Source organism: Pseudochaenichthys georgianus, chromosome 6 (assembly GCF_902827115.2).
Source record: "Pseudochaenichthys georgianus chromosome 6, fPseGeo1.2, whole genome shotgun sequence".
Classification (NCBI taxonomy): domain Eukaryota; kingdom Metazoa; phylum Chordata; class Actinopteri; order Perciformes; family Channichthyidae; genus Pseudochaenichthys; species Pseudochaenichthys georgianus.
Genome location: NC_047508.1, coordinates 31,031,085 through 31,053,170, shown reverse-complemented (window position 1 = coordinate 31,053,170; position 22,086 = coordinate 31,031,085). Strand labels below are relative to the sequence as shown.

At 40.1% G+C, this 22,086-nt stretch overlaps 3 protein-coding genes across 8 annotated transcripts; 1 reads left to right on the top strand and 2 right to left on the bottom strand.

The window, feature by feature from the left end:
- Positions 1–416: 416 nt before the first annotated feature.
- On the bottom strand, positions 417–11,869 carry rab3il1 (RAB3A interacting protein (rabin3)-like 1). Of its 5 annotated transcripts, XM_034085385.2 has the most exons (13): positions 11,728–11,869; positions 11,079–11,386; positions 6,286–6,469; positions 6,067–6,162; positions 5,799–5,876; positions 5,440–5,676; positions 5,147–5,266; positions 3,632–3,760; positions 3,420–3,532; positions 3,200–3,223; positions 2,297–2,396; positions 2,139–2,205; positions 417–1,574 (listed from the first exon to the last, which is right to left on the bottom strand). In XM_034085385.2, exons 2-13 carry the CDS (start codon positions 11,291–11,293, stop codon positions 1,489–1,491), a joined length of 1,449 nt encoding a protein of 482 aa, XP_033941276.1. In that variant the 5' UTR covers positions 11,294–11,386; positions 11,728–11,869; the 3' UTR covers positions 417–1,488. The 5 variants fall into 5 exon arrangements, with proteins under 5 accessions (XP_033941276.1, XP_033941277.1, XP_033941278.1 ...); XM_034085386.2 differs by lacking the exon at positions 3,200–3,223; XM_034085387.2 differs by lacking the exon at positions 5,147–5,266.
- An 884-nt stretch (positions 11,870–12,753) lies between these two features.
- best1 (bestrophin 1) lies at positions 12,754–16,425 on the top strand. Its single transcript, XM_034085801.1, has 8 exons — positions 12,754–12,905; positions 13,015–13,109; positions 13,221–13,454; positions 14,156–14,310; positions 14,686–14,838; positions 14,933–15,013; positions 15,105–15,256; positions 15,351–16,425. Exons 1-8 carry the CDS (start codon positions 12,754–12,756, stop codon positions 16,423–16,425), a joined length of 2,097 nt encoding a protein of 698 aa, XP_033941692.1.
- A 337-nt stretch (positions 16,426–16,762) lies between these two features.
- Positions 16,763–20,686, bottom strand: LOC117448061 (ferritin, heavy subunit-like). Of its 2 annotated transcripts, none has more exons than XM_034085148.2 (5): positions 20,600–20,686; positions 19,548–19,651; positions 19,272–19,418; positions 18,947–19,072; positions 16,763–17,882 (listed from the first exon to the last, which is right to left on the bottom strand). In XM_034085148.2, exons 2-5 carry the CDS (start codon positions 19,647–19,649, stop codon positions 17,724–17,726), a joined length of 534 nt encoding a protein of 177 aa, XP_033941039.1. In that variant the 5' UTR covers positions 19,650–19,651; positions 20,600–20,686; the 3' UTR covers positions 16,763–17,723. The 2 variants fall into 2 exon arrangements, with proteins under 2 accessions (XP_033941039.1, XP_033941041.1); XM_034085150.2 differs by having other exon boundaries at positions 19,272–19,370.
- Between the last annotated feature and the right edge of the window lie 1,400 nt (positions 20,687–22,086).

Genomic DNA, 22,086 nt, shown 5'->3' with positions numbered 1-22,086 from the left:
ACAAAGATGTTTTGTGAGGTCACAGGGACCTCCACATTTGAAGAAATGTCCTCAAGGCATTCCTTAAATTAGTCTTAGACGAACAGACAAGAAAACATAAATACCTCCAGCCATAAAAACTCAGATATGATTAGATATTAAAGTGGAACATTTTACAAGAAATTCTCAAAAACTTTTAAATAAAGTCTAAAGAATTTCAGTTTTTTGTGTCAAGGAAACACATTGGCTGGTTCAGTTTCATCTCAAATGCAAACAAGGAGTTTTTTCTCTGAATATCAGCCACTTGTTTTTTTATAACCTACAATTTGACAAATTATACAAATGTTTCTGTGTCATCTGGTTCTGATCAAATGAATCCCTGTGACGTTCCCACACTAAACATCGCAAAGGGCCGAAATCAAAGACAAACCAGCTGCTTCATTTATCTGCCATCAGATTTTATTCAAGCGAGACCTATAAATCACACACAGTACAAAGGAGATGTAGTGAGGCTTCAATGTGTTGTCTTTAATGGAGTGTTTTGATTATCAGTACACTGAGGTTAGGCGCCTTACAAGCCTAAAAAAGGCTAAGAAGCAGTTATTATTGCACTTTCTGAAACAATATTCATTATTTTAAAATTGTTCATTCATAATAACTAATCTATACTGTAAAGCACAACCAATATACATTGTATAATATGGCTACGTACTGCATTCATGCAATGTTATGTATGACTTTTAATTGTCTTTACATCCTCTTCATTGCATAAAAAACATTTCATATTGCAATCACTTGTATTAAAGCTTGTTCATTTTCGGACTACATTGTGAAACTGTCACCATTTTGAGCGTGGGGGTGTCATAACTAAATCATTAACAATATTTCTATAATGAAGTGCAGGTCAGGCTGACATGAAGCTGTTTTTATTGTGTGAATTTGAAAGGCATCGAGGACAGGTAGTGCAGGAGGGCATCAACACATGTAAGGCCATATTGAGAGAAAGTCTGTTGTGGTTGAGCCGATAGCCGAGAACTAGTGTGAATTATATTTATGTAAAAATACTTGTTGTGAAAAAACCACATAGATATTGCTTATCTCACAGTAGAACTATAACATTACATACAAATATGTAATACTTGAGGTAAGAGACCAACTAAACTCTCTACACTGCTGTCATGCGTTGTGCTCACCTTTACATGATACATAAAGTCTATTAGGATCAACATGAGACGTTTACTCCACCGGGGAGAATTACTGGAGGCCTGCAGTATAACAGAAATATATTTTACATATCTGGGAATAATGCTTTTTTGAATGTCATGTTTCCTTCTTGCTGTGCTGGTTTAACTCTTTGTAATATTGAATAAAAGAGGCACATGAACTTTCTCCGCTTCCCTTGTTGGTGGACGCCTGCTGCAGCACTGATGCTGTACAACCTCTGCTACACAAGCTAAAGACCTGATTGTTACCACAGTTTAACCCTGATCTTAAAGATGACGGGGGTCTCTAGCCCTGGTCAGTGAGGTAGAAACCTAACTTAGCCACGGTCATCTCTCTGCGGAGACGCATCACCTCCCAGAACATCTGCTCCGCTGGACCGAGGCAAAGAGACAACAAAAGATACAACATGTCAGCTGCCTGAAAGAACTCGGTTTGCAAACAGTGGTGGATAGCATGGACAAAAATAACAGTCAAGATAAGTGATTGTTACTTTATGATTATGTTGACTCAAGTACAAAAGTACAAATCTCAAGTAGTGAGCAACTTCATTAAATGCAATTTATAATATTGATGTATTTAAGGTGATAATCTTATTTCTTTCTGTCAGACAATCGCTATGATACATGTGCACTCAGCTAAAAATATTAAGCTAAATGTATCGGTAAAAATAGCATGGAGTGTGTAGCGTAATGTACAAGTACATAATATGCTATTGCAAATGTACTTGGCCAATAATGAGAGTAGTCTGCGTAACAACTATTCTTAAAAAGCACAATATATTGAGAAAGATAGTATATGAAACAAAGAACATGTACAAAATACAATATAATGCATTACTACCAATCACTGTTGGCCTAGTAAGAATCGAAGTATAAAAACAGACTCTTACTAACTACATTAAACAATATATTAAATTCACTTTAGTGTTAACTTACCATCATGTCTCACCAGGCCCTGCTGGATGTAGCGGATATAAGTAAAAAAATTGCAAACAGCCGTGATCTAGAAGGGGGAAATAAGGACAAAATAAAGACGAGATCACATGTAGCAACACTTGTGTCTGATGAAGGTTACAGAGATAAGGGATAGTTACCCGTGCTCGGCTGGAGGGAGAGATGCAATAGTAGCTCCCTTTGTCACCAAGTTGAATGCGATGTCTGCAGAGGCGCGACATGCCGCTCAATGCACATTTTCTACAGACAGAAACACAGGCTGTCAGAAAATGAAAGAGACCTGGATACACACAGTCATGTTTTATCACAGCAAACGTAAGATACATCTCATCAGGTATTATCAACAATTCAATGTGAGAACACAGTCCAGGTGCAAAATGATTTAGTAGTGGATGGCAACAAATTAGTGCACACTCAGAGAAAGTTAGTCGCTGGAAGAGAAACAAGAGACATGCAGAACTGGTTAAAGGTGGGGTAGGTAAGTTTCAGAAACCGGCTCGAGTGCACTAAAATTTGAAAGTACGCAGCCGAAAAGAATCCGCCCCTTCCTTCAGACTTCCTTACAGAGCACCTCCTCCAACACACATGAACGCGCACATGACGTCAGCAGACTGGTGAAAGTGGCCGCCTGTTGCTGGCGAGTCATTGAAGTACTGCTGCAATGCACGCCCAATGAGGGCACGCCCAATGAGGGCACGCCCAATGAGGGCACGAGATACATTTGTGCGTGCACGAGATGGAAGGCTGACAGACAGCAATTGGTTGTACTTTTTACAGTATTACGGCTTCCACAGATGACATTTTTTAATGGATTTTTTGTCAAAGCACTTAAGATATTCATTGCTATCGGGATGTTAAGAGCATTCCATGGAATATAACAAAAAGTGTATCTCGAGCCGGTTTCTGAAACTTACCTACCCCACCTTTAAGTTACAGATTTCTTTACAACTTTTCCAACATCTGGAAAGACAGAATTAATTTCATGCTTCAGTTCTTTGTGTTAGTGAAAAGCTGAACAGCTGATTGTTCCTGAGAGGACTTACGTCTCTATTGCTGCTCTAAAGCCACTGGAAGAAAAAAATTAAAGATTTTTTAATCAGACAGTGATTAGAAACCCCTCCTAAGATACCTTCAGCTATGACCTCTAATCATCAGAGGAGATTACAAAACCAAATAAGGATGGATTATCAGTGTTGACTTGTTTAGCAGTGAATGGTGAAAGACAGGATGGGATGATAGATGATAAGAACAGACTGAACTCACTTTGGGCCGCCACACTCGACAGCAGAGGCTTTAACCATGGGTAACGCTGACATGGCCACCGGCTCGATGGTCAAAGAGTTGTTTTCCACTGCGCTCTGCACCAGCTGTGACAGCTGTGGACAACAGGAATCATTATCAATAACTTCAGACACTAAAATACAGCACACACAGCGAAGTGTTCACTTCATGTAAAGACGCAATGAGATGCTGACCTCAGACTTTGTGAAGGAGAGGCAGGGTCCGATGTCTTCTCTGTAGACTCGACTCAAGAAGGCAGAGGAACGCTCCACACTCAGGTTCTCCTTCCACATCAAAAACTCTGCAAACAGAACGGAGTCCATCTGCAAGAAGAATCCATCACTTATTAAACTGTCAACTATAGGAAGTGATACCCCCTTTCTCCCAACCCTACATAACCCAGTTTAATTAGGGAACGTTGCGATGTACAAGATGACAACACATTCTAAACAGATACAAGCAAACTGGCTTGCTATTACAATACATATATTGTGCAAAAAGACTAAAGAGGTGATTTGGAAAGTCTCGAAATGACAACAGAGCAAGACATCGCAGCACATTTCCAAATATCATTCAATAACTATTTTTGATCGATAAACATTAGAAAGATCTGGAAAATGGATTGTCCAAAAACGTTTTGGGCTTCACCAAAAAATAAATCAAAAACAATACCATTATGGAAATTCAGTCAACACAACTCTAAAAAGACATAAAAGCAACAACAAGACAGTATACAGGATGTACTGAGGCTATAGGTGCTTTGAGATAAATGCTAATGAAGTCATGCTAAAGTTGATAATTCATAATGTTAACCAGGTTTAGAGCCTAGCATGATACATTGGTTATATTTGCTAATAAGCACCAAACATAAGTAAAGTTGTGGTTAATGGGAATGTCCTCAGTCAGAAATGAAGAGATTAACGAAGACAAACCATTAAGAAGATGTGGAAATATATTTACAGGATAAGTGAAAACATTTACCTGATGGTAGCACCAGAGGAAAAGTTAGCAAAACCTTAAATATCTGAAACATCTCAACAACTATTGCATTCATTGGAATTAAATGTGGCGATCACTAGAGCAAACCATGGTTGAGAATCATGAGAAAACACAGAAAGCTGGGTAAAGATTTTAAAGAAGTGAAAGAGACGAAAGGTGCTAAGAATTCACTTTTTCTACCAGCCCCTCCATTAATCTTATGACGCTTTTGTTCTTGCTGCGTACTTTCACAACCTATTTATCACAGTCGAATGTGTCATCCAATTACTTATGTGAAAATTATTTTTAAAAAAAGGGAATATGTCCTAAAATTGTTACTCTCGAAATACAAATGTCAGCTTTTTCCACAACCAGACAGACATTGTTTTGTGAATAAATCATTAGTTGCACTTGTACTTTAAAAAGGAAATGGGCAAATGGCTAACAAATTCAAACAATAACATTACACTTAGCTAGAAAACTGTGCTTTAAAATATAAGGGTCCATATCCTTCAGAAAAATTGGATTTAGAAGCAACACATTTAATTTTTTATGTCTTTCTGGACAACTGTAGACTGATGCTCTCAGACTGATAAAGATTTTACCGAAGAGATACAGCGTATTTTTGTCACTTTAACAATAAGGAAGGAATAACACTCATTGTCCCATAAAAGCATAAAAGCACAGTTATAGAAAAGACGTCATGCCTGAGGTTGAGGTAGGGCAGTTACCTGTCTGCTGTCAGTGCACAGCCCCTCCCCCCGCTCCTGCCAGTACCGGTCAAAGGTCACATTGACAGACTGGCCAGGAACCAGGCAGAGAATCAGAGAAAGGAGAGCAGGAACAGCAGGCTGAGAGACGAAGAGACATCAGAGACAGAGAGGAAGAGCAAGTCAGGGAGAGGTTAGTACTGAGGGAAAGGAAAAGAAGAGAACTCAAGATACAAGTGACTGGAAACAGGAAGGTAGAAACAGAGAAATGCCAAAGGAGACAAGAGGAACATTTACAACCTCATTGCGGTTACCTCTCTGTCCTCTTTGGCCGCAGGCTGAATGGAAAGCGAGGTGTTTTCTTGTTTTCCAGGTACAGATGGAAAGGCCCCGCTTGCGCTTTTGTTGCGGACGTGGCCCCCGACGTGTCTGTACCCCCCCCTCGCTCCCGATGCCTGTAGCTGAGGATGCAGCTGGCGGTTTGGGGAAGAAGGTGTTGATGTCAACACAAGAGTCTTGAGCGCTGTCACCTCTGCCTGAAGAACATCAATCTGGGAGACAGAAAATATACAGAGAAATAAAAGTTAAAAGAGACAAAAGTCTGATGATGGGAAGAAAATCAATAAGGGGAGGGAATTCTAATGTTACAAAGAGTCACAAAAGCATCACACACCTTTCCCTGAGCCTCCTTCAGTTGTTTCTCCGCTCCTGCTTGTTTGACGTTAGCTTCATTCACCATCTTGTGAGCTTCCTGTAAGAATGAAATGGTCATAGTTACACAAGTGTTGTCCATCTATGCTGTGGTTTTTAAGAAGTCGGGAATCTCCAATCAGTTGGGCAATTTAATACTGAGGTCTTTTGGGTCCAGCTTCTAGTGGCCTTATGATGAACTGCAGTTTTGGAGGTTTTTGCAGTCAGCAGAGAGCATCTGTTGTCATTACCTCGAACAGACTGGCAGTCAGCTCCTCCATCTCCTGCTCCAGCTGATTCCTGACCCGCGACAGACGCTCACACTCCTTGTCCTTTAGTTTCAGTTCCTGAATGTGAAAGAGAAAATGTCACAACCACATTTAACAAGGAAGGACATTTGCATTGTCAACTTTTTTTCCGGTTACACAATGCTTCATGTGTGTGCGATACTAGAAAATAGGTTACAACACCTTCTTTGCAGCGTCCAGCTGTTCCGTGAGGATCTCAGAACCCTTTTCTCTGATTTCTTTTTCTTTGATCTCCAGCGACGAGCTGCGATGCCGGGAGAGAACGCCATGAGCTCTGGATGAAGGGGGCCCAGCCGAGCCTCCTCCCTCCACTCTGGACTTTGGATCTGGATCCAGATCTACCAACCTTCACACAAACAGATATATAATCATTGTTATTGAGGGAACAATCATTTTTCATATCCACTACTGGATTGCTATAAAGACAGTATGGAATAAAGGGGTTGGTGTGATGATAAATTAGGACTGATTACACTTAAATTTGATTGTCCTGTTTGCTTTCTGTATATGCTTTCGTTGTGACTGCAAAGGGCTGCAGATGTAAGTCAACTCCTGAGATAACTCTGCTGCAAAACATTGAACTGCAGCATTAATGTGAAATACTGGTCATTTTCGTTTAAAAATAAAAACCTTTTTCAGTATCATTAGCATCATAAGCATCATTTTCATATGAGTAGGTAGTACGCAGGGCCGTTTCTAGCTTTTTGGGGGCCCTATGCAAGATGCTGTTTGGGGGCCCTAGTTTTGACAGTTTTTTAACTACAATGGGGGGGATTCCGAAGCCTTTAAGATGATCTGTGGAGATGCATCAATCTGTTACACTTTAATAGGAAAACAGGCTAATTTCACGAAAACCAAGCAATTGAAAATTACAAAAAATGATATTAAAAAGGTAAACAATAAGGCTCCTCTATGTCAATAAATGCAAGAGATGCAGCATTTTCTCAGCTGTCAGCCCAACGATGATTTGGACTTTATTACCCCAACATCCCAAGCCACAGCTTTGCTATCATTGCATTTTAGTCGTGTTTATATCCTACATTGGATTTGTAAGCATATAATGCTTCACCGAACACTCACAGGAGGGGGCTTGGCTGTCTACAAATAAAGACGGCTCATTTTAATTCTCCCCAAATGTATTGAGGCTGAACCTGAACTTTGAATTCTCTGCTCCCGTCATAATCTTGGCGATCTTGTTAAAATTGTGAATGCAGAATTAAAAATACTATGTAACTGGTTTGCAGTTAATAAATTATCCCTTAATGTGGCCAAAACAAATTACATGTTATTCAATACAAAGTCTGAGTGTAGAAATGACTGCATTATACGGATTTGCAATACAGAGATAGAAAAAGTTGGTGCATGTACATTTTTAGGACTGCTTGTTGACGAAAAACTCAATTGGAAGCACTATATAAATTATGTACAGACTAAACTGTCAAAAACAATAGGTATTTTGTATCATACTAAGAACATTCTTGAAGAAAATATACTCTTTATAACAGTCTATTTCTCCCTTACCTTTAATACTGCTCCGAAATATGGGGAAACACGTACTCAACAAATCTACAAAAAATAATAACATCCCAAAATAAAGTATTACGAATAGTCTGTGGTGTTGGTAAATATGAACACACAACTCCCATATTTAAAAAAACTCAATCTATTAAAATGTGTTGAGATAGTACAGCTTAAAACAGTACTGATTATGCACAACATTTTCCATAACAAAATGCCTAATAACATTCAAAAGCAGTTCCAAACCACAGCGTGAACATATGAATGTAAAAAAGTCACTTGAAAATAAGTGCTCACATTGTTTATATGCATATATTATTATTATTATTCATTTGCCAAGTGCATGTGTACCTATGTATATATAGTAATTTAATTTCCAAAAAAAGATAGTTGAAACTGCTATTGACATGTGCAGAAAATGACCCTATATCTAGTTTTCATATACATATATATATATATATATGCATTTATTGTTTTCCTGCCCTAACTTTTATTTAATTTTTTCTCCTGTTTTCTTTATACTCCTTCATTTCTATACATTTTTGACGCAATAATGCCGCTGTATTAGGATGATGCACGGGAGGGCTACTTTCCACAAGCTATGCTTCAGCCCTCCCGCTTCTAATTTTGTTCATCTTTGTGTGTATGAATTAAACTTGTTTGGTTTTTCGGATGAATAAAAAAAAAAAAAAATACTTTCAGCTTGGGGGCCCCCTAGTGGCCTATGCGTGGCCTATGCGGGGGGCCTATGCCCCCGCATAGTCCGCATATAGGAAGAAACGGCCCTGGTAGTACGGATCACAGTGAGATCATCATACAAATATTTATAACTAATACCAATATACATTCAGTTGATAGTTAAAAACATTTAGCTAAACATTCATATAAATCGTTCAAAAATGTTTGCTACTTTAGTTTTCAAATAATGCTCAGTTTAGAGAGCAGAATGGAAGCCGACCACATCAAAATATCTTTCTCCTTAGTGACTCTCTCACTGAGTTATAGCTGGAAGTGTTATCATTAACAATGTTAAAGACCTCTCAGCAGTGGTTTATAGTAACTAGGTACATTTACCCAAGTACAGTACCATTTTGAGGTAGGCCTACTTCTACCCAACACAATTTGGAGGTAAATCGTGTACTTTTACTCCACTACATATATTTAATATCTTCAATTACTTTGCAGATTTGGATTAATAATAATAAATCATTAATGTGAAATATAATCAACTCTTAAATCAGACTTTAGTTACACCTGGAGTCAATTCACAATCTACCCTACAGCATAGCCTACACGGTAGGCCAATTAGAATCAAAACATGATACTATTCTGAAATTAGCCAATGTGCATAATGAGTAGTTTTACTTTCGGTACTTTAAGTATGTTGATGCCAAAACTTTAGTTATTTTACTTGAGTAACATTTTGATTGCAGGACTTTTACTTGAAACAGAGTATTCCTACACTCTGGTACTTCTACTTTTACCTAGGCACAACATACAAGTACTTCTGTCACTTCAGCTGGTGGTGAAATCTGCATTAGAAATCCCAACATTTAGATTTAATGTTGTGTAGTTTTTCCATTAAACTCATGCTCAAAGCTCACAAACTACAACACATTAGCCCGACCTTGCAGCTAGCTGTTCGTTAGCTCCCGGGTACAACTTTTGACCAGGGAGAGGTTTCCCCTCAGTATCCGCCCTTACCCTGTCAGTGTCCGGCGAGAAGATATAACCCACCCGTCCTTTCTGAAGTGTGTCCCCTCCAGGGTCCTTCAAGGGTTGTTCTCGTGTTAAATGAATAAATAATTGACGTTAACGGAGCTTACGATAGCTGGTTTTAGTGAAAGTAATCTCAGCCGCTTTAAATCAGCGCAGGAATGCGGACGCTGACGTAGCCAATAACAACAGCAGCAGCCGCAGCTCAGGGAACAACAATAAATATCTAAAAGTGTAACACCGACTTTGTTATCACTTTTGCAGCTTTGTCCTTCTCTGTTGTGTCTCTTCTCATTTCCAGTCAAGAAAAACGATTGTCTCTGCTCCCAGTTTTTGCCTCTTTCTCAGCGGTCACATGACAGAGCATCCACTCCCAGATCCAAGCTAACATCAGCATTTATACCATAAACTCAGTTACTTCCATGAGTTATACTGACACCTCATCATTATGTTAGCCGTTTGTCTCTTAGTGGAAATATGAGAGGCTCTTACAGCTACATATAAAGAAGACGTGGGCTTTTATGCTCTTATATATAAAAATAGGATATGATTAGCTTTCTCAAAATGATGAATTCATTTCTCAAAATAGCCAACTAAATAAGAATCTCCAAATAGTAAATGTGAGTCTAGAAATAATGTAGGTTCAAGACAGTCAATAATTTAAGACAACTCATGATTTTGAGATTCTAACTCATTATTTCAAGAAGGTTTATCCTTATTCAACGATACTATCAAATTCGAGATTGGTAAACCAATTTTTGAAAATGTCCCGACAGAGTTTCACATTATTTCAAAGGCATTAAAACATTCGGCCAACATTATGTTCTTCAGATAATAGTGTCTTCGTGACATTGAGTGTCAAACAAAGTGCACTGCCAGTATTGTACAATTGTTGTTTTAAATATAAATGTTTAGTCTAGTTTTTAAAGAAGGGGTGTTTTTTACCCTAAATATAAACAGAGGTATAACCTTTATTTTCCCTCATTTCCTGTCAGCTCTCTAATAAAGGCAAAAAACAACATCAAAACAAGTCCTGATCAGACCCCGCACAGACCTAAAACCTCAAACCTGCATTAATGCGCTCACTCTAAATAGGGTGCATAGATTTCACTTTCTTTCTTTCTTTCCTTTCACTACATTTGCCTAAAGCCTTTAATGCAGAATAAGGCTTTACATGCAAAGCTTAGTTATCAAATGGCATTACTGCCTTTGTGCTAACCTGTAGGGAGCCAAATCTAACACTTCATGATCTAGCACTGAATATTTTTTTTAAAAGTCTTGTCCTGTGATTATGACTTAAAATGAAATGAACGATGAAGTTTTAGCAGCTTTTTTTGGTCGGGATCATTAGTGTTTGTTGTTCGGATAGTCATTTGGACCAAGAAGCCCTCCTATGATCTAAATAAGACTAAAAGCATTGATGTTCTACAAAATTAGAATAACAGACAAATGATCCTGACAAAATAAAAATACTTCTGTTTTTAACCTGGCAGAGCTGTTTTTCCACCTGTTTAACAGATGGAAAGAAATATATAAGGAACTTAGAACAATTCTCCTGGAAATACCTTTTGTTTAGCCATTTTTAAATCATAAACAGAGGGGATAGACCATTAAGGATCAGACTCAGAACAAGGGTAAACATAATTTCTTTCTCATTTTACAGGGCTTCCATAATATTTAAGTATATTGGTGAGATCAAACTCATCATCTTTGTCACTCACCGTCCAACAACACATCCTATCTCCTCAGCGTCCCTGCTGCACTTGTGTCTGGCGGCTGGCTGTCCCAGGATATCAGGTTTCCCGAAAAACACGGTTGAGGAATACACTGATATTCCAGATTTCCCTTTGATGATTTCATATCCTGGGCTGGCTGTTGTTGAAGGTGGTGGAGAAGAGGAAATCTGGACGCTGTGAATTCCCTCAAAATGATCCATGTCTCTCTCTCCCTCTCAGGCAGTGCAGAAACTCATCAGAAACGTCTAGACGTCTGCTCTGGATTTACTTTAAGTCTGTTATTATATTTTTCACTTCAATGGAGAAAAGAAAGAGTTAAAGAATGCAGCTTTAATTCTCCTAAAAACTAAATAAGTTTCACTAAACAAACCTTCACTCAAAGTCCTGCAGTAATCAGTGGACAAGTCATGCCCTCTACAGTGTTTGAATAACTTACACACCTCCCTCACTTGCAGTACTGCAGAGCCAGAAAAGCTCTTATATTTGCAGGTTCTCATAAGGACTTTATTTCATTCTTAAAAACCCATTGTAAACATATCAGCCTTTGTTAAGAACTGTAGCGTGCAAGTATCACGCACATGTGGAGACTTAATCCAAGATGATATAAGGACAGAAAAATACACAGTATACTCACCAAAGTGTTCAACACTGATCTCAAAGTGTTATAGAGCATCAAAAAACTGTCAAAACTGAAAAGAAATACATCTTTAAGAACAAAAGGATCAAATTGAGTCCGTACTTCGCCCTGCTGTTGGTCTCCTGGTTAGTCAGGAAGGGTTAATCACTAACACCTTCTGCTCAGTCAGAGCCAAGCGGTGCACATTTCTTCCAGCAGAGGGGGAGGACACAACCCACCTGATCAGGAGTTTTCCATGAGTGCATACTTAATGAGGCTTCAAACAAACCCTCTTGGTGTTTGCTGATATTAAAATGTGTTCAGCAAAACAGAGATAAATAACAGCTACGCTATGAATACATTGTTTTTATAGAGATATGTTTCCTTAATCTGATCACAACCTTGTCATGTTTTAACCACCCTATTTGTGGCAGTGTGGGTGCTTTCCTCAGATTTGTTCAGATTAACAATACCCGGCCTCACAATGCAGCTTTGTTGCTCAAACAGATTAACACGTCAAGTGACCGGAGGTGCAGGAGTCCCTTGCTCTGTTTTTCTTTCCTGCTTACCTTTCATCAACATCATTACAACCGACACAACACATCTCGGGCCACAGTGAGAACGATGGCCAGACAATTTGAAATTGTTCGGTGAGTAAAAATTCACAGCTTTGTGTTTTAGACTGTTGGATATTGTATTTTGCCTGTTGGAGCACTGTCAACATCTCTTCAGAAGAATTGGCTTAATTAAGATCTCTAAAATTAAGGAAAGTATTAAGTGAAATGGTTATTTAAGGGTGTATAAAACGGTAACCAGTTTCAGTTGATGTGGTGAGTGCAAACAGTTGGATTGAAGAGTAAGTAGAGAACTTAACATATCTAATGCTCCTGTTTTACTTTATTATTTTAGATCTGACTAAATAGGCCTTATTAGGTCTAGGTTGACCGCTGACATTGAGCTCAGGCGAAGCAACAAGAACAACACCACTGGTTTCCTTCATGTCACGACACAGTCAGCCGGAAAGTTGGGCAGAAAGCAGCAGCGATGACCGTCACATACTCGCGCAGGGTTGCTGATGCAGGTCTGGGGACCTTCTTTCACCTGCTCCTGCGATGGAAAGGCAGCGTCTACAAACTGCTCTACAGAGAGCTCATCATCTTCACTCTCCTCTACTACTTCTTCAGTATTGTTTATAGGTACTCTTATAGGAGATATCAGTAGTACACATTCATGTCCTCCTGTCTTCATAAAGAGTGACCTGAAGTTAAAAGTTGTAATGAACTCAAAAAGTGTTTCCATCACCAGGTTTGTGTTAAAGGATGACCAGAGGAGGCTGTTCGAGAAGCTCTCAATATACTGTGACCGCTACGCAGAGCTCATCCCTGTGTCCTTTGTGCTCGGTGAGTTGAGGCTCATTGTTTCTTCTGCATACATCTGAATGTCAACACAGTGTTGCTGGAAACCTTTACAGAAGGTGGGCTCGAAATACCTATCTTACATTTTGTTGTCAGGTTTCTATGTCACCCTGGTTGTGTCCCGTTGGTGGGGCCAGTTTGAGAACGTCCCCTGGCCGGACCGCCTGGCAGCATTAGTGGGCGGCCATGTTCGTGGAGACGACGAGGCCTCAAGGCTGACCCGACGAACTCTGATGCGATATGCCAACCTCTCCGGTGTGCTGATCTACCGCTCTGTTAGCACAGCCGTCTACAAGAGGTTCCCCACCATGGAGCACCTGGTGCAGGCAGGTAGGGGGAGGTGAAGTCGACTAAACTCGATGTTGTTGGTCTGGCCAGTTTAATGGCAGCACAACCACGCCCATGCCATATCTATAGGATATGTTTGCACTGTTAAAAATAAGAAACCGTGGGAAGTGGACCGGCATGTCACAGGTTATGAATAATGTTTCATGGTGCCTGAGTATTTACATTTTCTGATACTATACACTTCTACTCCACTAATCTTTAAAGGAAGGTGTACTCCAGCAAAATCATTTGATGATTAGATTAGCTAGATACTTAGCAGATTCTGAAATTATTATCAACAAATAAAGTATGATATATCATCATAGATTATGCACCACAGCAGTATAACACATTGCAGCAATGTGCCGCAGCTTGTAAATGTTGGGGCACATTGTAATGCGTACATTAATCTATCAATTACTTTATTCCAATAATATATCACACAATATTCTGTGGACCAATCTGCGAGTATTTTTACCTTAGGTACCTCAAGCACTTTTACTTTATAGGCTACTACGTACTACTAATTACTTTTACACAATGGAATTGCTACTTTTACTTAAGTTAATAATCGGAAGATTGTTTCTAACCCTGTTGCTAACCCTGCTTGGAACTTAGATACTGTTCAGAGTGACAGAAACAAACTTCTTAAGTGCTTTCTATATTTGCTTCATTCCTTCACTCGTTGTGTTTGTGCCTCTCAGGGTTGATGACGTCGGAGGAGCTCAGGCACCTGGAGGAACTGCGCTCTCCTCACAACAAGTTCTGGGTTCCCTGCATGTGGTTTATCAGCCTGGCTCTGAGGGCTCGGACTGAGGGTCGCATCAACAACGACGTTGCACTCACAGCCCTTCTTACTGTAGGTCTTTATATTTCTGCTGGTCAAAGGAACCTGAACATCTTCACCTTGTTGCTCTGAAACATTTTAGAATATTGCTTTTACTTCTCTTTTCAGGAGTTGAATAGTTTACGGGCAAAGTGCATGAAGCTGTACGGCTACGACTGGATCAGCCTGCCTCTTGTCTATACTCAGGTTTGTTGAGCTGTAACTGAAATAAAGTAGATACCTTTTTGGTAGAACAGATTTGATAGTTTTTACAGTGTTATGAATCATTAAGTGTTAAAAACAACTAATAATCCTTTACCTGAAACGATTAACTTGGTTTGATCATAGCAATCTGACAACAATCAGAAATAAAAAAAATCAATGCAAACCCATATAACCCCTGACTAGGTGGTGACAGTGGCGGTGTACAGTTTCTTCCTGGCTTGTCTGATTGGCCGTCAGTTCTTGGATCCGGCTCAGGGTTACTCAGGTCACGATCTGGACTTCTACCTGCCTGTCTTCACCCTGCTGCAGTTTTTCTTCTATGTTGGTTGGCTGAAGGTAAAGATTAAGTCACACTGATGCAACACAAGGCATTTTATTTATTCCTAATCCTTCTGAGATGCATTATGGTCTCTTCTTTTCATTGTGTCAGGTGGCTGAGCAACTCATAAATCCTTTTGGTGAAGACGATGACGACTTTGAAACCAACTGGCTCGTTGATCGCAATTTACAGGTTAGGATTCCAATTATTTCACACTCTTTCATGAGCCACATATTAAGGCTGTCCTGTTCTTGCACTAGCTGTGGTTTCTGTATTCTCTCAGGTGTCCTTGCTATCTGTGGATGAGATGTACGACAGCCTGCCGCTGGTTGAGAGGGATATGTACTGGAATGAGTCTGAACCTCAGCCTCCCTACACTGCTGCCAGTGCTGAACATCGCAAACCCTCCTTCATGGGCTCGGCCCTGGACATCAGGTTCAGTAATGCTTCTATTTTTTGGGGGACAATTCTTAAACACTTATAGAAATGACTTCCCTAACCATCAAACCCCCTTTGTAATCTAAACTAGTGTTCCTAAGGAGGATATGGAGTTTCAGTCCAATCTGGAGCAAATTAAAGAACACGAGGAAGCCAACTACTCCACCCCGCTGCTCGGAGGGCTGGGTCGTCTCCTTGGTGTCCAGTCTCCTAACTTCCCTCGCTCTTCCCGGGTCTCTCTGCTGCGCCGCCGCCCCGGAGCTCCACAGAGCCGCTTCCCTCTGTACCTGCACCAGGAGCCTCTGAGTCAGAGCCGCCATCCTTTCAATCGTGAGGGAGATCCAGACTATGCCTTCTCCACCATGCCCTTGTATGAGCGACCAGGGTTCTACAGCTGCCCACAAACTCCCATTCACTGCGTGCCCCCAACACCGCAGCGCCCTCGACCCGCCCGGCGAAATCAGAACGAGTGGAACCACAGCTGCAGCTCCCTCGCTCCTCCAATGGTGGGCTCACAGATGCTGCCTCCGGACACTCCCAACCACGTCCCCCAACCGCCCTCCTCTGCTTTCCCCTGGCTCAGTGGGGATGGCGAGGTGCCGAATGCCCCTACCTTTTCCTTCCCAGACCCCCCACCTCAACTCTGCCCCATATCTAAAATCAGACCCGGACAAGGCCTGCTGTCTCGCCGCCCTCCACGCTTGACTCTGGACACCATCCACTCAGCTGACAGCCATCCCGGACCCCAAAGTGCTCGGGCGGCAGGAAGTGGAGCAGAAAGGGTGTTCTCGTTCACTCCTCCCTCTCGCACAGCAGCAGCGAATCCCAGTAATCCCACCAGCAGCTCTGGCAGCATTAACGCAACAAGCACCAACAGCGCTGGCACAACAGGAAGTCTCTGCAACGGTACGAGTCATACTAATTTTAGCAACCAAGGGAACTTCAGCAGCAGCATGAGGGGCAGCAGCATGAGGGCCAGCAATGGGGGCATCAACGCCGGGCCGAGCAACAACATGAACGCAGTTTCCACTTCGGCGTCAGCGCAGCAGGAAACCAATCAGCAACACTCACCCAATGATTCAGGAATCTCATTGGCCGAAGGGGACCTGCTGGGCGTTCTGGTGGACAGTGGCGTGAACAAAGCGGCAGGAGCGAGAGAGGACTGAGAAAACAAGGTGTGCCAGACTGCTTTGCATCACATTTGGCATGCAAAATATTTCACACAAACAGGCTCCATGTTACATCTGAACTGCATTACAGTCTTCCGGAGGCCGACACAAACATTAGAAGTATTTGTTGCACACACTGAGTTAATCTGTACTTTCTGTTAAGCTCTTATCGAACAATTAACCTACTTATAAATTAAAAAGCAGATTATGAGATCTTACCGCCAACATTTGAAGGAAAAATAAGAAACACTTTCTCGTTTCTTCTGCAGCTCAAGGACAATAAGTCAATTTTGTATATCCGTACAGAAACTAGTCTCATTGGCATTGTGTCCATCAGTGTACTCTTTAATAAATATTACATATCATGTTATGTTTCCTTTGTTTTTCAATTAAAAAATGAAACTTGAAATTACCTTTTACTTTTGTATGTTGTTATACACAGTGATGCAAACACACGTATGGTGAAAAAAGAGAGAACTATTCGAAGCAGAAAAAAAAAACAGCGTAATATACCATCTGACAAAGGCCTGCGCTATAATGCTTCAATTATTAAGTTATAAATCAAGGGTTTTTATTATTATTTACAGCAGGGGTGGGGAACCTTTTTCCTTTAAATTTTTACAACATCCTCCGAGGGCCGTACAAATGATTGAACTCAACCTCTGCTTAAAAAAACTAAAATCACAGCCCATTCATTTGGCCTTTCTTTCATTTTGTGCAAAGAAAAAGCAACCTCTTAATCCAGATATTTTACCATGACTCGCGCATGCATGCATGTGCACGGTTGTGGCAGAAATATATGGACATAAGATGTGTGCAAATGTATTTAGTATCCTATCCATGTGAACATGATTTAAGTGGGGGGGGGACCTAATCTCCTTTAGGGGGGTCCGGGGGCATGCTCCACCGGGAAATGTTTTTTTTAAATATTGAAGTTAAAAGCATCAATCTGGTGCACTTTGAGAGCAAAATGAAGAGATCTATGGATACATCTTTCAACACCCATATGAAACAGAACTGTAAGCAGATTCTTCTTTTTGGATATTTTACAAATCACTCCCCTTTTAAACTCTATTCCCCCCCCCCAAAAAAACGAAAAGTCTTGATTCTCCACGAATTACACAAGTCACCCAAATCAGCGTTAAAAAAGCGGGAGGCGCCAAAAAAGCGACTAATTTGCATCACGGTATACAAGGATGTCCTCTTAAATTCACAACTCCAAGTATATATAAATTATGTTCTATAAAGAAATTTCAGAGAGAAAGGGTGGACTGACATTCAGCGCTGACCATAGTCTAGCTTTCCTCGGCAGCCATGGTGTGTTTGTCAAAGAGATACTCAGCCATGCCGCTCTGAGGCGCTCCCATAAGGCGCAGGTTGGATATCCAGTCTCCCAGTTGCTTGATGGATTTCACCTGCTCGTCCAGAAAATGTGTTTCTATGAAGTCACACAACTGTGGAAAAAAGGAAAAGACAGTTTAATCTTATTTGACTGATCCTCCAAAAGCAAAAATATTTTCTGTTCTCTTAGGTTAGTTTATTTTCATCATTATCGACTTATTCAACGTAAGTATGCTTATAAAAAAACTAAATAAATCACTACTTTTGAAATAGTGGCAAAGCACAGGAGATGTATTTCTGAACATAAACACCTACCCTTTTATATTAATTATTTCGTACAACCCTCGTTAAATTTATAAACTGAATAAAAACAAATAATCTAAATATAATATAGGTAAAAAATATATAAACATTAAAAACCCTGAGATGTGTCTTTGTTAATCATTTCTGTCAAAAGAATTGTAATAAGTGAATAACAATATTTAATTTATTAACTCACAAAATTAACTCATGTTACTGTACACAATTGTCTTGGCTAATAATTGGCTGACTCGTTTGGAACAGCTCCCAGATACAGTCTGTAAGATTTACATTTGTTATGTTATCCATTAAAGGTGGGGTAGGTAATTTTGGAGAAACCAGCTCGAGTGCGCTAGAATTTGAAAATACACAGCTGGAAAAAATCTGCCACTTCCTTACAGAGCCCCTCCTCCAACACACACCAACGCTAAGTTTGTGCAAAGATGGAAGGCTGAGAGGCAGGTAAGGCCATCCAGTTATTTTAGCCGGGCCGGCTATAATGATTGGTCGTGCTTTGTACAGTACTACGGCTTCCACAGATGACTTTTTTTAATGGATTTTTTGTCAAAGCACTTAAGATATTCATTGCTATCAGGATGTTAAGAGCATTCCATGGAATATAACAAAAAGTGTATCTCGAGCCGGTTTCTGAAACGTACCTACCCCACCTTTAATTGTTCAGTTTTAAAGTACACCAAATCTCTAAGCTGGAGAGCATATGAAGTTACAAGTTCTAAAGCCTGGTGTGTAAAGCATCGTTTTGCTGTGTGTGTGACAGAGTGAAATACATATTTTAAAAGGAATTTATAGATGAATGCCTGTAAAGTCAGACATTCAAGCACCGGCTAAAACAGCAGTTAATTTTTCTGCTGCTTACATGAGGATCATTGTGTTCAGCTGCCAGTTTCTGCAGGTCCAGCAGGGATTGGTTTACATTTTTTTCCAGCTGCAAGGAACAATCCAGAGCCTCCAGGCTACTCCCCCACTCATCTCTATCAGGTTTCTGAGATGCACACAAGAAATTCAGCAATTCAACACTAGCATAATTTTACAAAAATACCCAACAGATATATTAATAATTATATACTAAATTGGTACTTGGACCCTAACTGACAAACTAAAACGTATCATTAAAATGCAATAATGGAAAAACAATGAATTGCAAATCTTCATCAAAAACAGGACTTTGTATCAGTACACACCCTAATGTCCTGCAGAAAAATGTTGCCTCCACGCTGGTTCTGCAGACTCATCAGCTTCTCAGCATGTTTACGCTCCTCTTTGGACTGTGTGTGGAAAAACTTTACAAAATTTGGAAGGGATTTATCATCCCTATCAAAATAGTATGCCTACAAGACATAAAAAAAGAAGACAAAAACGCTTTTATATTTTTGAGCTTAATGGGACACCAACAACAGTGAGCAGTGAGCTTTGAGCAGAAAAGATGCACATTGAATTGATTTTTGTGCATTTCTTACCATAGAGAGATAAACATAGGAGGCATATAGCTCCAGGTTTATTTGCCTGTTAATGGCAGCCTCACAGTCCTGGTGGAAGTTTTGTCGGATTTGTGAACTCATTTCTGCATAAATCACAACAATAAATAAAGGAGAAATGTGATTCAGTATGTTATAAACACATTATACAAGTAATACAGGATAAGACATAAAACCACACCATCTAATATCACGCAGACATCCCGATACATTATTATTTTATTAAATGTTCAATTGTTTGTGTCACTGCGACTCCTGCTAAATGAAAGAATTTTATAAGTAAAATGTTGGATTAATTTGTCCAAGTGTTGAGATGACCTTGAAAAGTCTGTCTTGACATCCACAATGGAGGCAGGGTGCAGAATTATCTTTATTGTTCACTGGCACATGGGTAGAGAATAATAACATTTGACTATCCACTCGATGGATAACCATTAGTTTTGAATTGTGAATGATGCAAATCTAATATCCACTTACACATTTTAACAGCATTTGACTGGTTAATGTTAACAGCATTTGACTGGTTAATGTTATGCCCTCAATTGAGGCACATATGATTTCAAAATAATTTACATTTTAATATTAAGAATTGTTTACATGCAACACCTTTCCAAGTTAATGCACCTCACCAGTTTAGTGGAACTAGTATGACCAAATGAATAAAGTGCCCTTTCCAGGTCTGTGGATTGTGCTGATTTGATTGCATCAACCCCTGCATTGATATTGATCCACACCCCACTGACCTTCATCTCACAATAACTTAATGGCATGCTGGGAAACTGATATAATGTACTTTTAAGTGTGACACCATTGGCAACAAAGCACAAAAAGCTATTAAAATGTTTATTATTGATGGAGTTAGCAGCGTTAGTTACTCTATTACACAAGGTGGCTAACGAGCTATGCTAACCACAAATTACTCTACCATAGATCCATGGTAACCGTTGCTATGCATTGCAAGCTAGATCTCCATCATCTCAATCTCAGACACTCCGACAGGCAGCTGACAATTTACATGCCTGCTAAAAACGTACCTGGTTTGTAGATCTCGGACGTTTCACACTCGTCGCAGGTTCTGAAGCAGTTCAATTTGTAGACAGAAGTTTTAAGACTGGCTGACGTTAAGTTACCCACGCACTGCCGTCATAACGTGGGAACGTGGCTCCTCTGATGATGGCGGTTAAAGGGATGGGTCATGTTATTAATTAGACATGTGCACATTGAAACTGCTACATTTAAATGAACTATTTAAGAAGTTCAAATATCCTTTTTCGGAGCACTCAGGGACTTTCTGGTCATGCTATAAAATGACCAATATCTGGCAAGTCCTTTTATTTTGAACGGTTAAAGTAGGGCCATATTGCAAACGGCTGCTGGACAGATTGACATGCCATTGCAGGGATAACGTGCCACGACGTGTATTTTATACTTATGGCCATAACCCCATCAGTTGTTAAACTTTAAAGGATATGCTGCTCACTGTCATGGTTTGCCGCTAAAGCTAGTCAAAGTGTGCGACATAAAGAAAAAAAAAAATCCTAGTTTTAAGATTTAAATGTGATGAAGTCTCTTTTCAAAACGAACTTTAACCACACAAGAGTGTTAAAAATAAATCACCGTTTTATTTAACCCTTCTCTTGCGTTTCCGGTCAAAATGACTTATTTTAATCATAAATATTGTGTTTTTCATCCAATTGCCTCAATACCTTATGTTATCCTCCACACTAGGCCTCTGAACATATACACTTGATCACAACTTGCATTGAATTTTGAGTGATTTATTTAACTTTAACAGTGAAACACCCTTGATGTTTTCGGTCAGATTTGACCGCCATAGGAAATGAATGGGTATGAGTGGATTATGTTCATCCTGCAGATGGAAAACATCTATATACACACACGCTACGGTTATCTCTCCCTTTCTCGCGTCCCTTCTCACAGGTGCTAGCTCTGTGCCACTCGAGAAACACACAAACCTCTCACTTTCTTGCGCTAAATGCGCCTCCCTTACTGGCTCTCAAGTAGTTATATTTGTGTCTTGCTCACATTTGACTCATTGACACAATGAGCAGGCGACCGATTAGGCCATTTTTTGAACCAGATGAAGGAGAGATTGAACCAGATGAAGAGGAGATAGAGGAAGATGTCTCAGAAATGGAGGACAACAGCGATCCAGACTAGAGCCTACAACAGACCAGGGAGAGGCCCCTGAGGTGACATTCCACCATTTTGCATAGCCAACCATGTGCGTGAACACACACACACACACACACACACACACACACACACACACACCCACACACGTTCTGTTATATTTCTCTTTCAATAAAAGTTCGTTGAAGAAACCAGTATCAGTGTCTTATTTTATATTCATCACAGTGAATGCTGAACTTGATGGGCCCACCGGTGGGTCCGGACCATGACATGAAACACTGGCTTGCTTGTATCACATCAATACACACCATACATCATTCGCACGGGAAGCATCTCAGCTACAACACTAACTAAAGCATTTCCATCT

Bases quoted from the DNA above. Each gene is read 5' to 3' on its own strand.
- LOC117448061 (XM_034085148.2), bottom strand. From the start codon at position 19,649: ATGAGTTCACAAATCCGACAAAACTTCCACCAGGACTGTGAGGCTGCC. The intron at 19,419-19,547 runs GTAAGAAATGCA...TATGTCTTGTAG, and splicing joins CCTATGTTTATCTCTCTATG to GCATACTATTTTGATAGGGA. The intron at 19,073-19,271 runs GTGTGTACTGAT...TGTGCATCTCAG, and splicing joins TTTTTCTGCAGGACATTAGG to AAACCTGATAGAGATGAGTG.
- best1 (XM_034085801.1), top strand. From the start codon at position 12,754: ATGACCGTCACATACTCGCGCAGGGTTGCTGATGCAGGTCTGGGGACC. The intron at 13,455-14,155 runs GTAGGGGGAGGT...TGTGCCTCTCAG, and splicing joins GGAGCACCTGGTGCAGGCAG to GGTTGATGACGTCGGAGGAG. The intron at 15,014-15,104 runs GTTAGGATTCCA...GTATTCTCTCAG, and splicing joins TCGTTGATCGCAATTTACAG to GTGTCCTTGCTATCTGTGGA.
- rab3il1 (XM_034085385.2), bottom strand. From the start codon at position 11,293: ATGGATCATTTTGAGGGAATTCACAGCGTCCAGATTTCCTCTTCTCCA. The intron at 3,761-5,146 runs GTAACTGCCCTA...TTCTTCTTGCAG, and splicing joins TGTGCACTGACAGCAGACAG to ATGGACTCCGTTCTGTTTGC. The intron at 2,397-3,199 runs GTAAGTCCTCTC...TTCTGTCTGTAG, and splicing joins TTTAGAGCAGCAATAGAGAC to AAAATGTGCATTGAGCGGCA.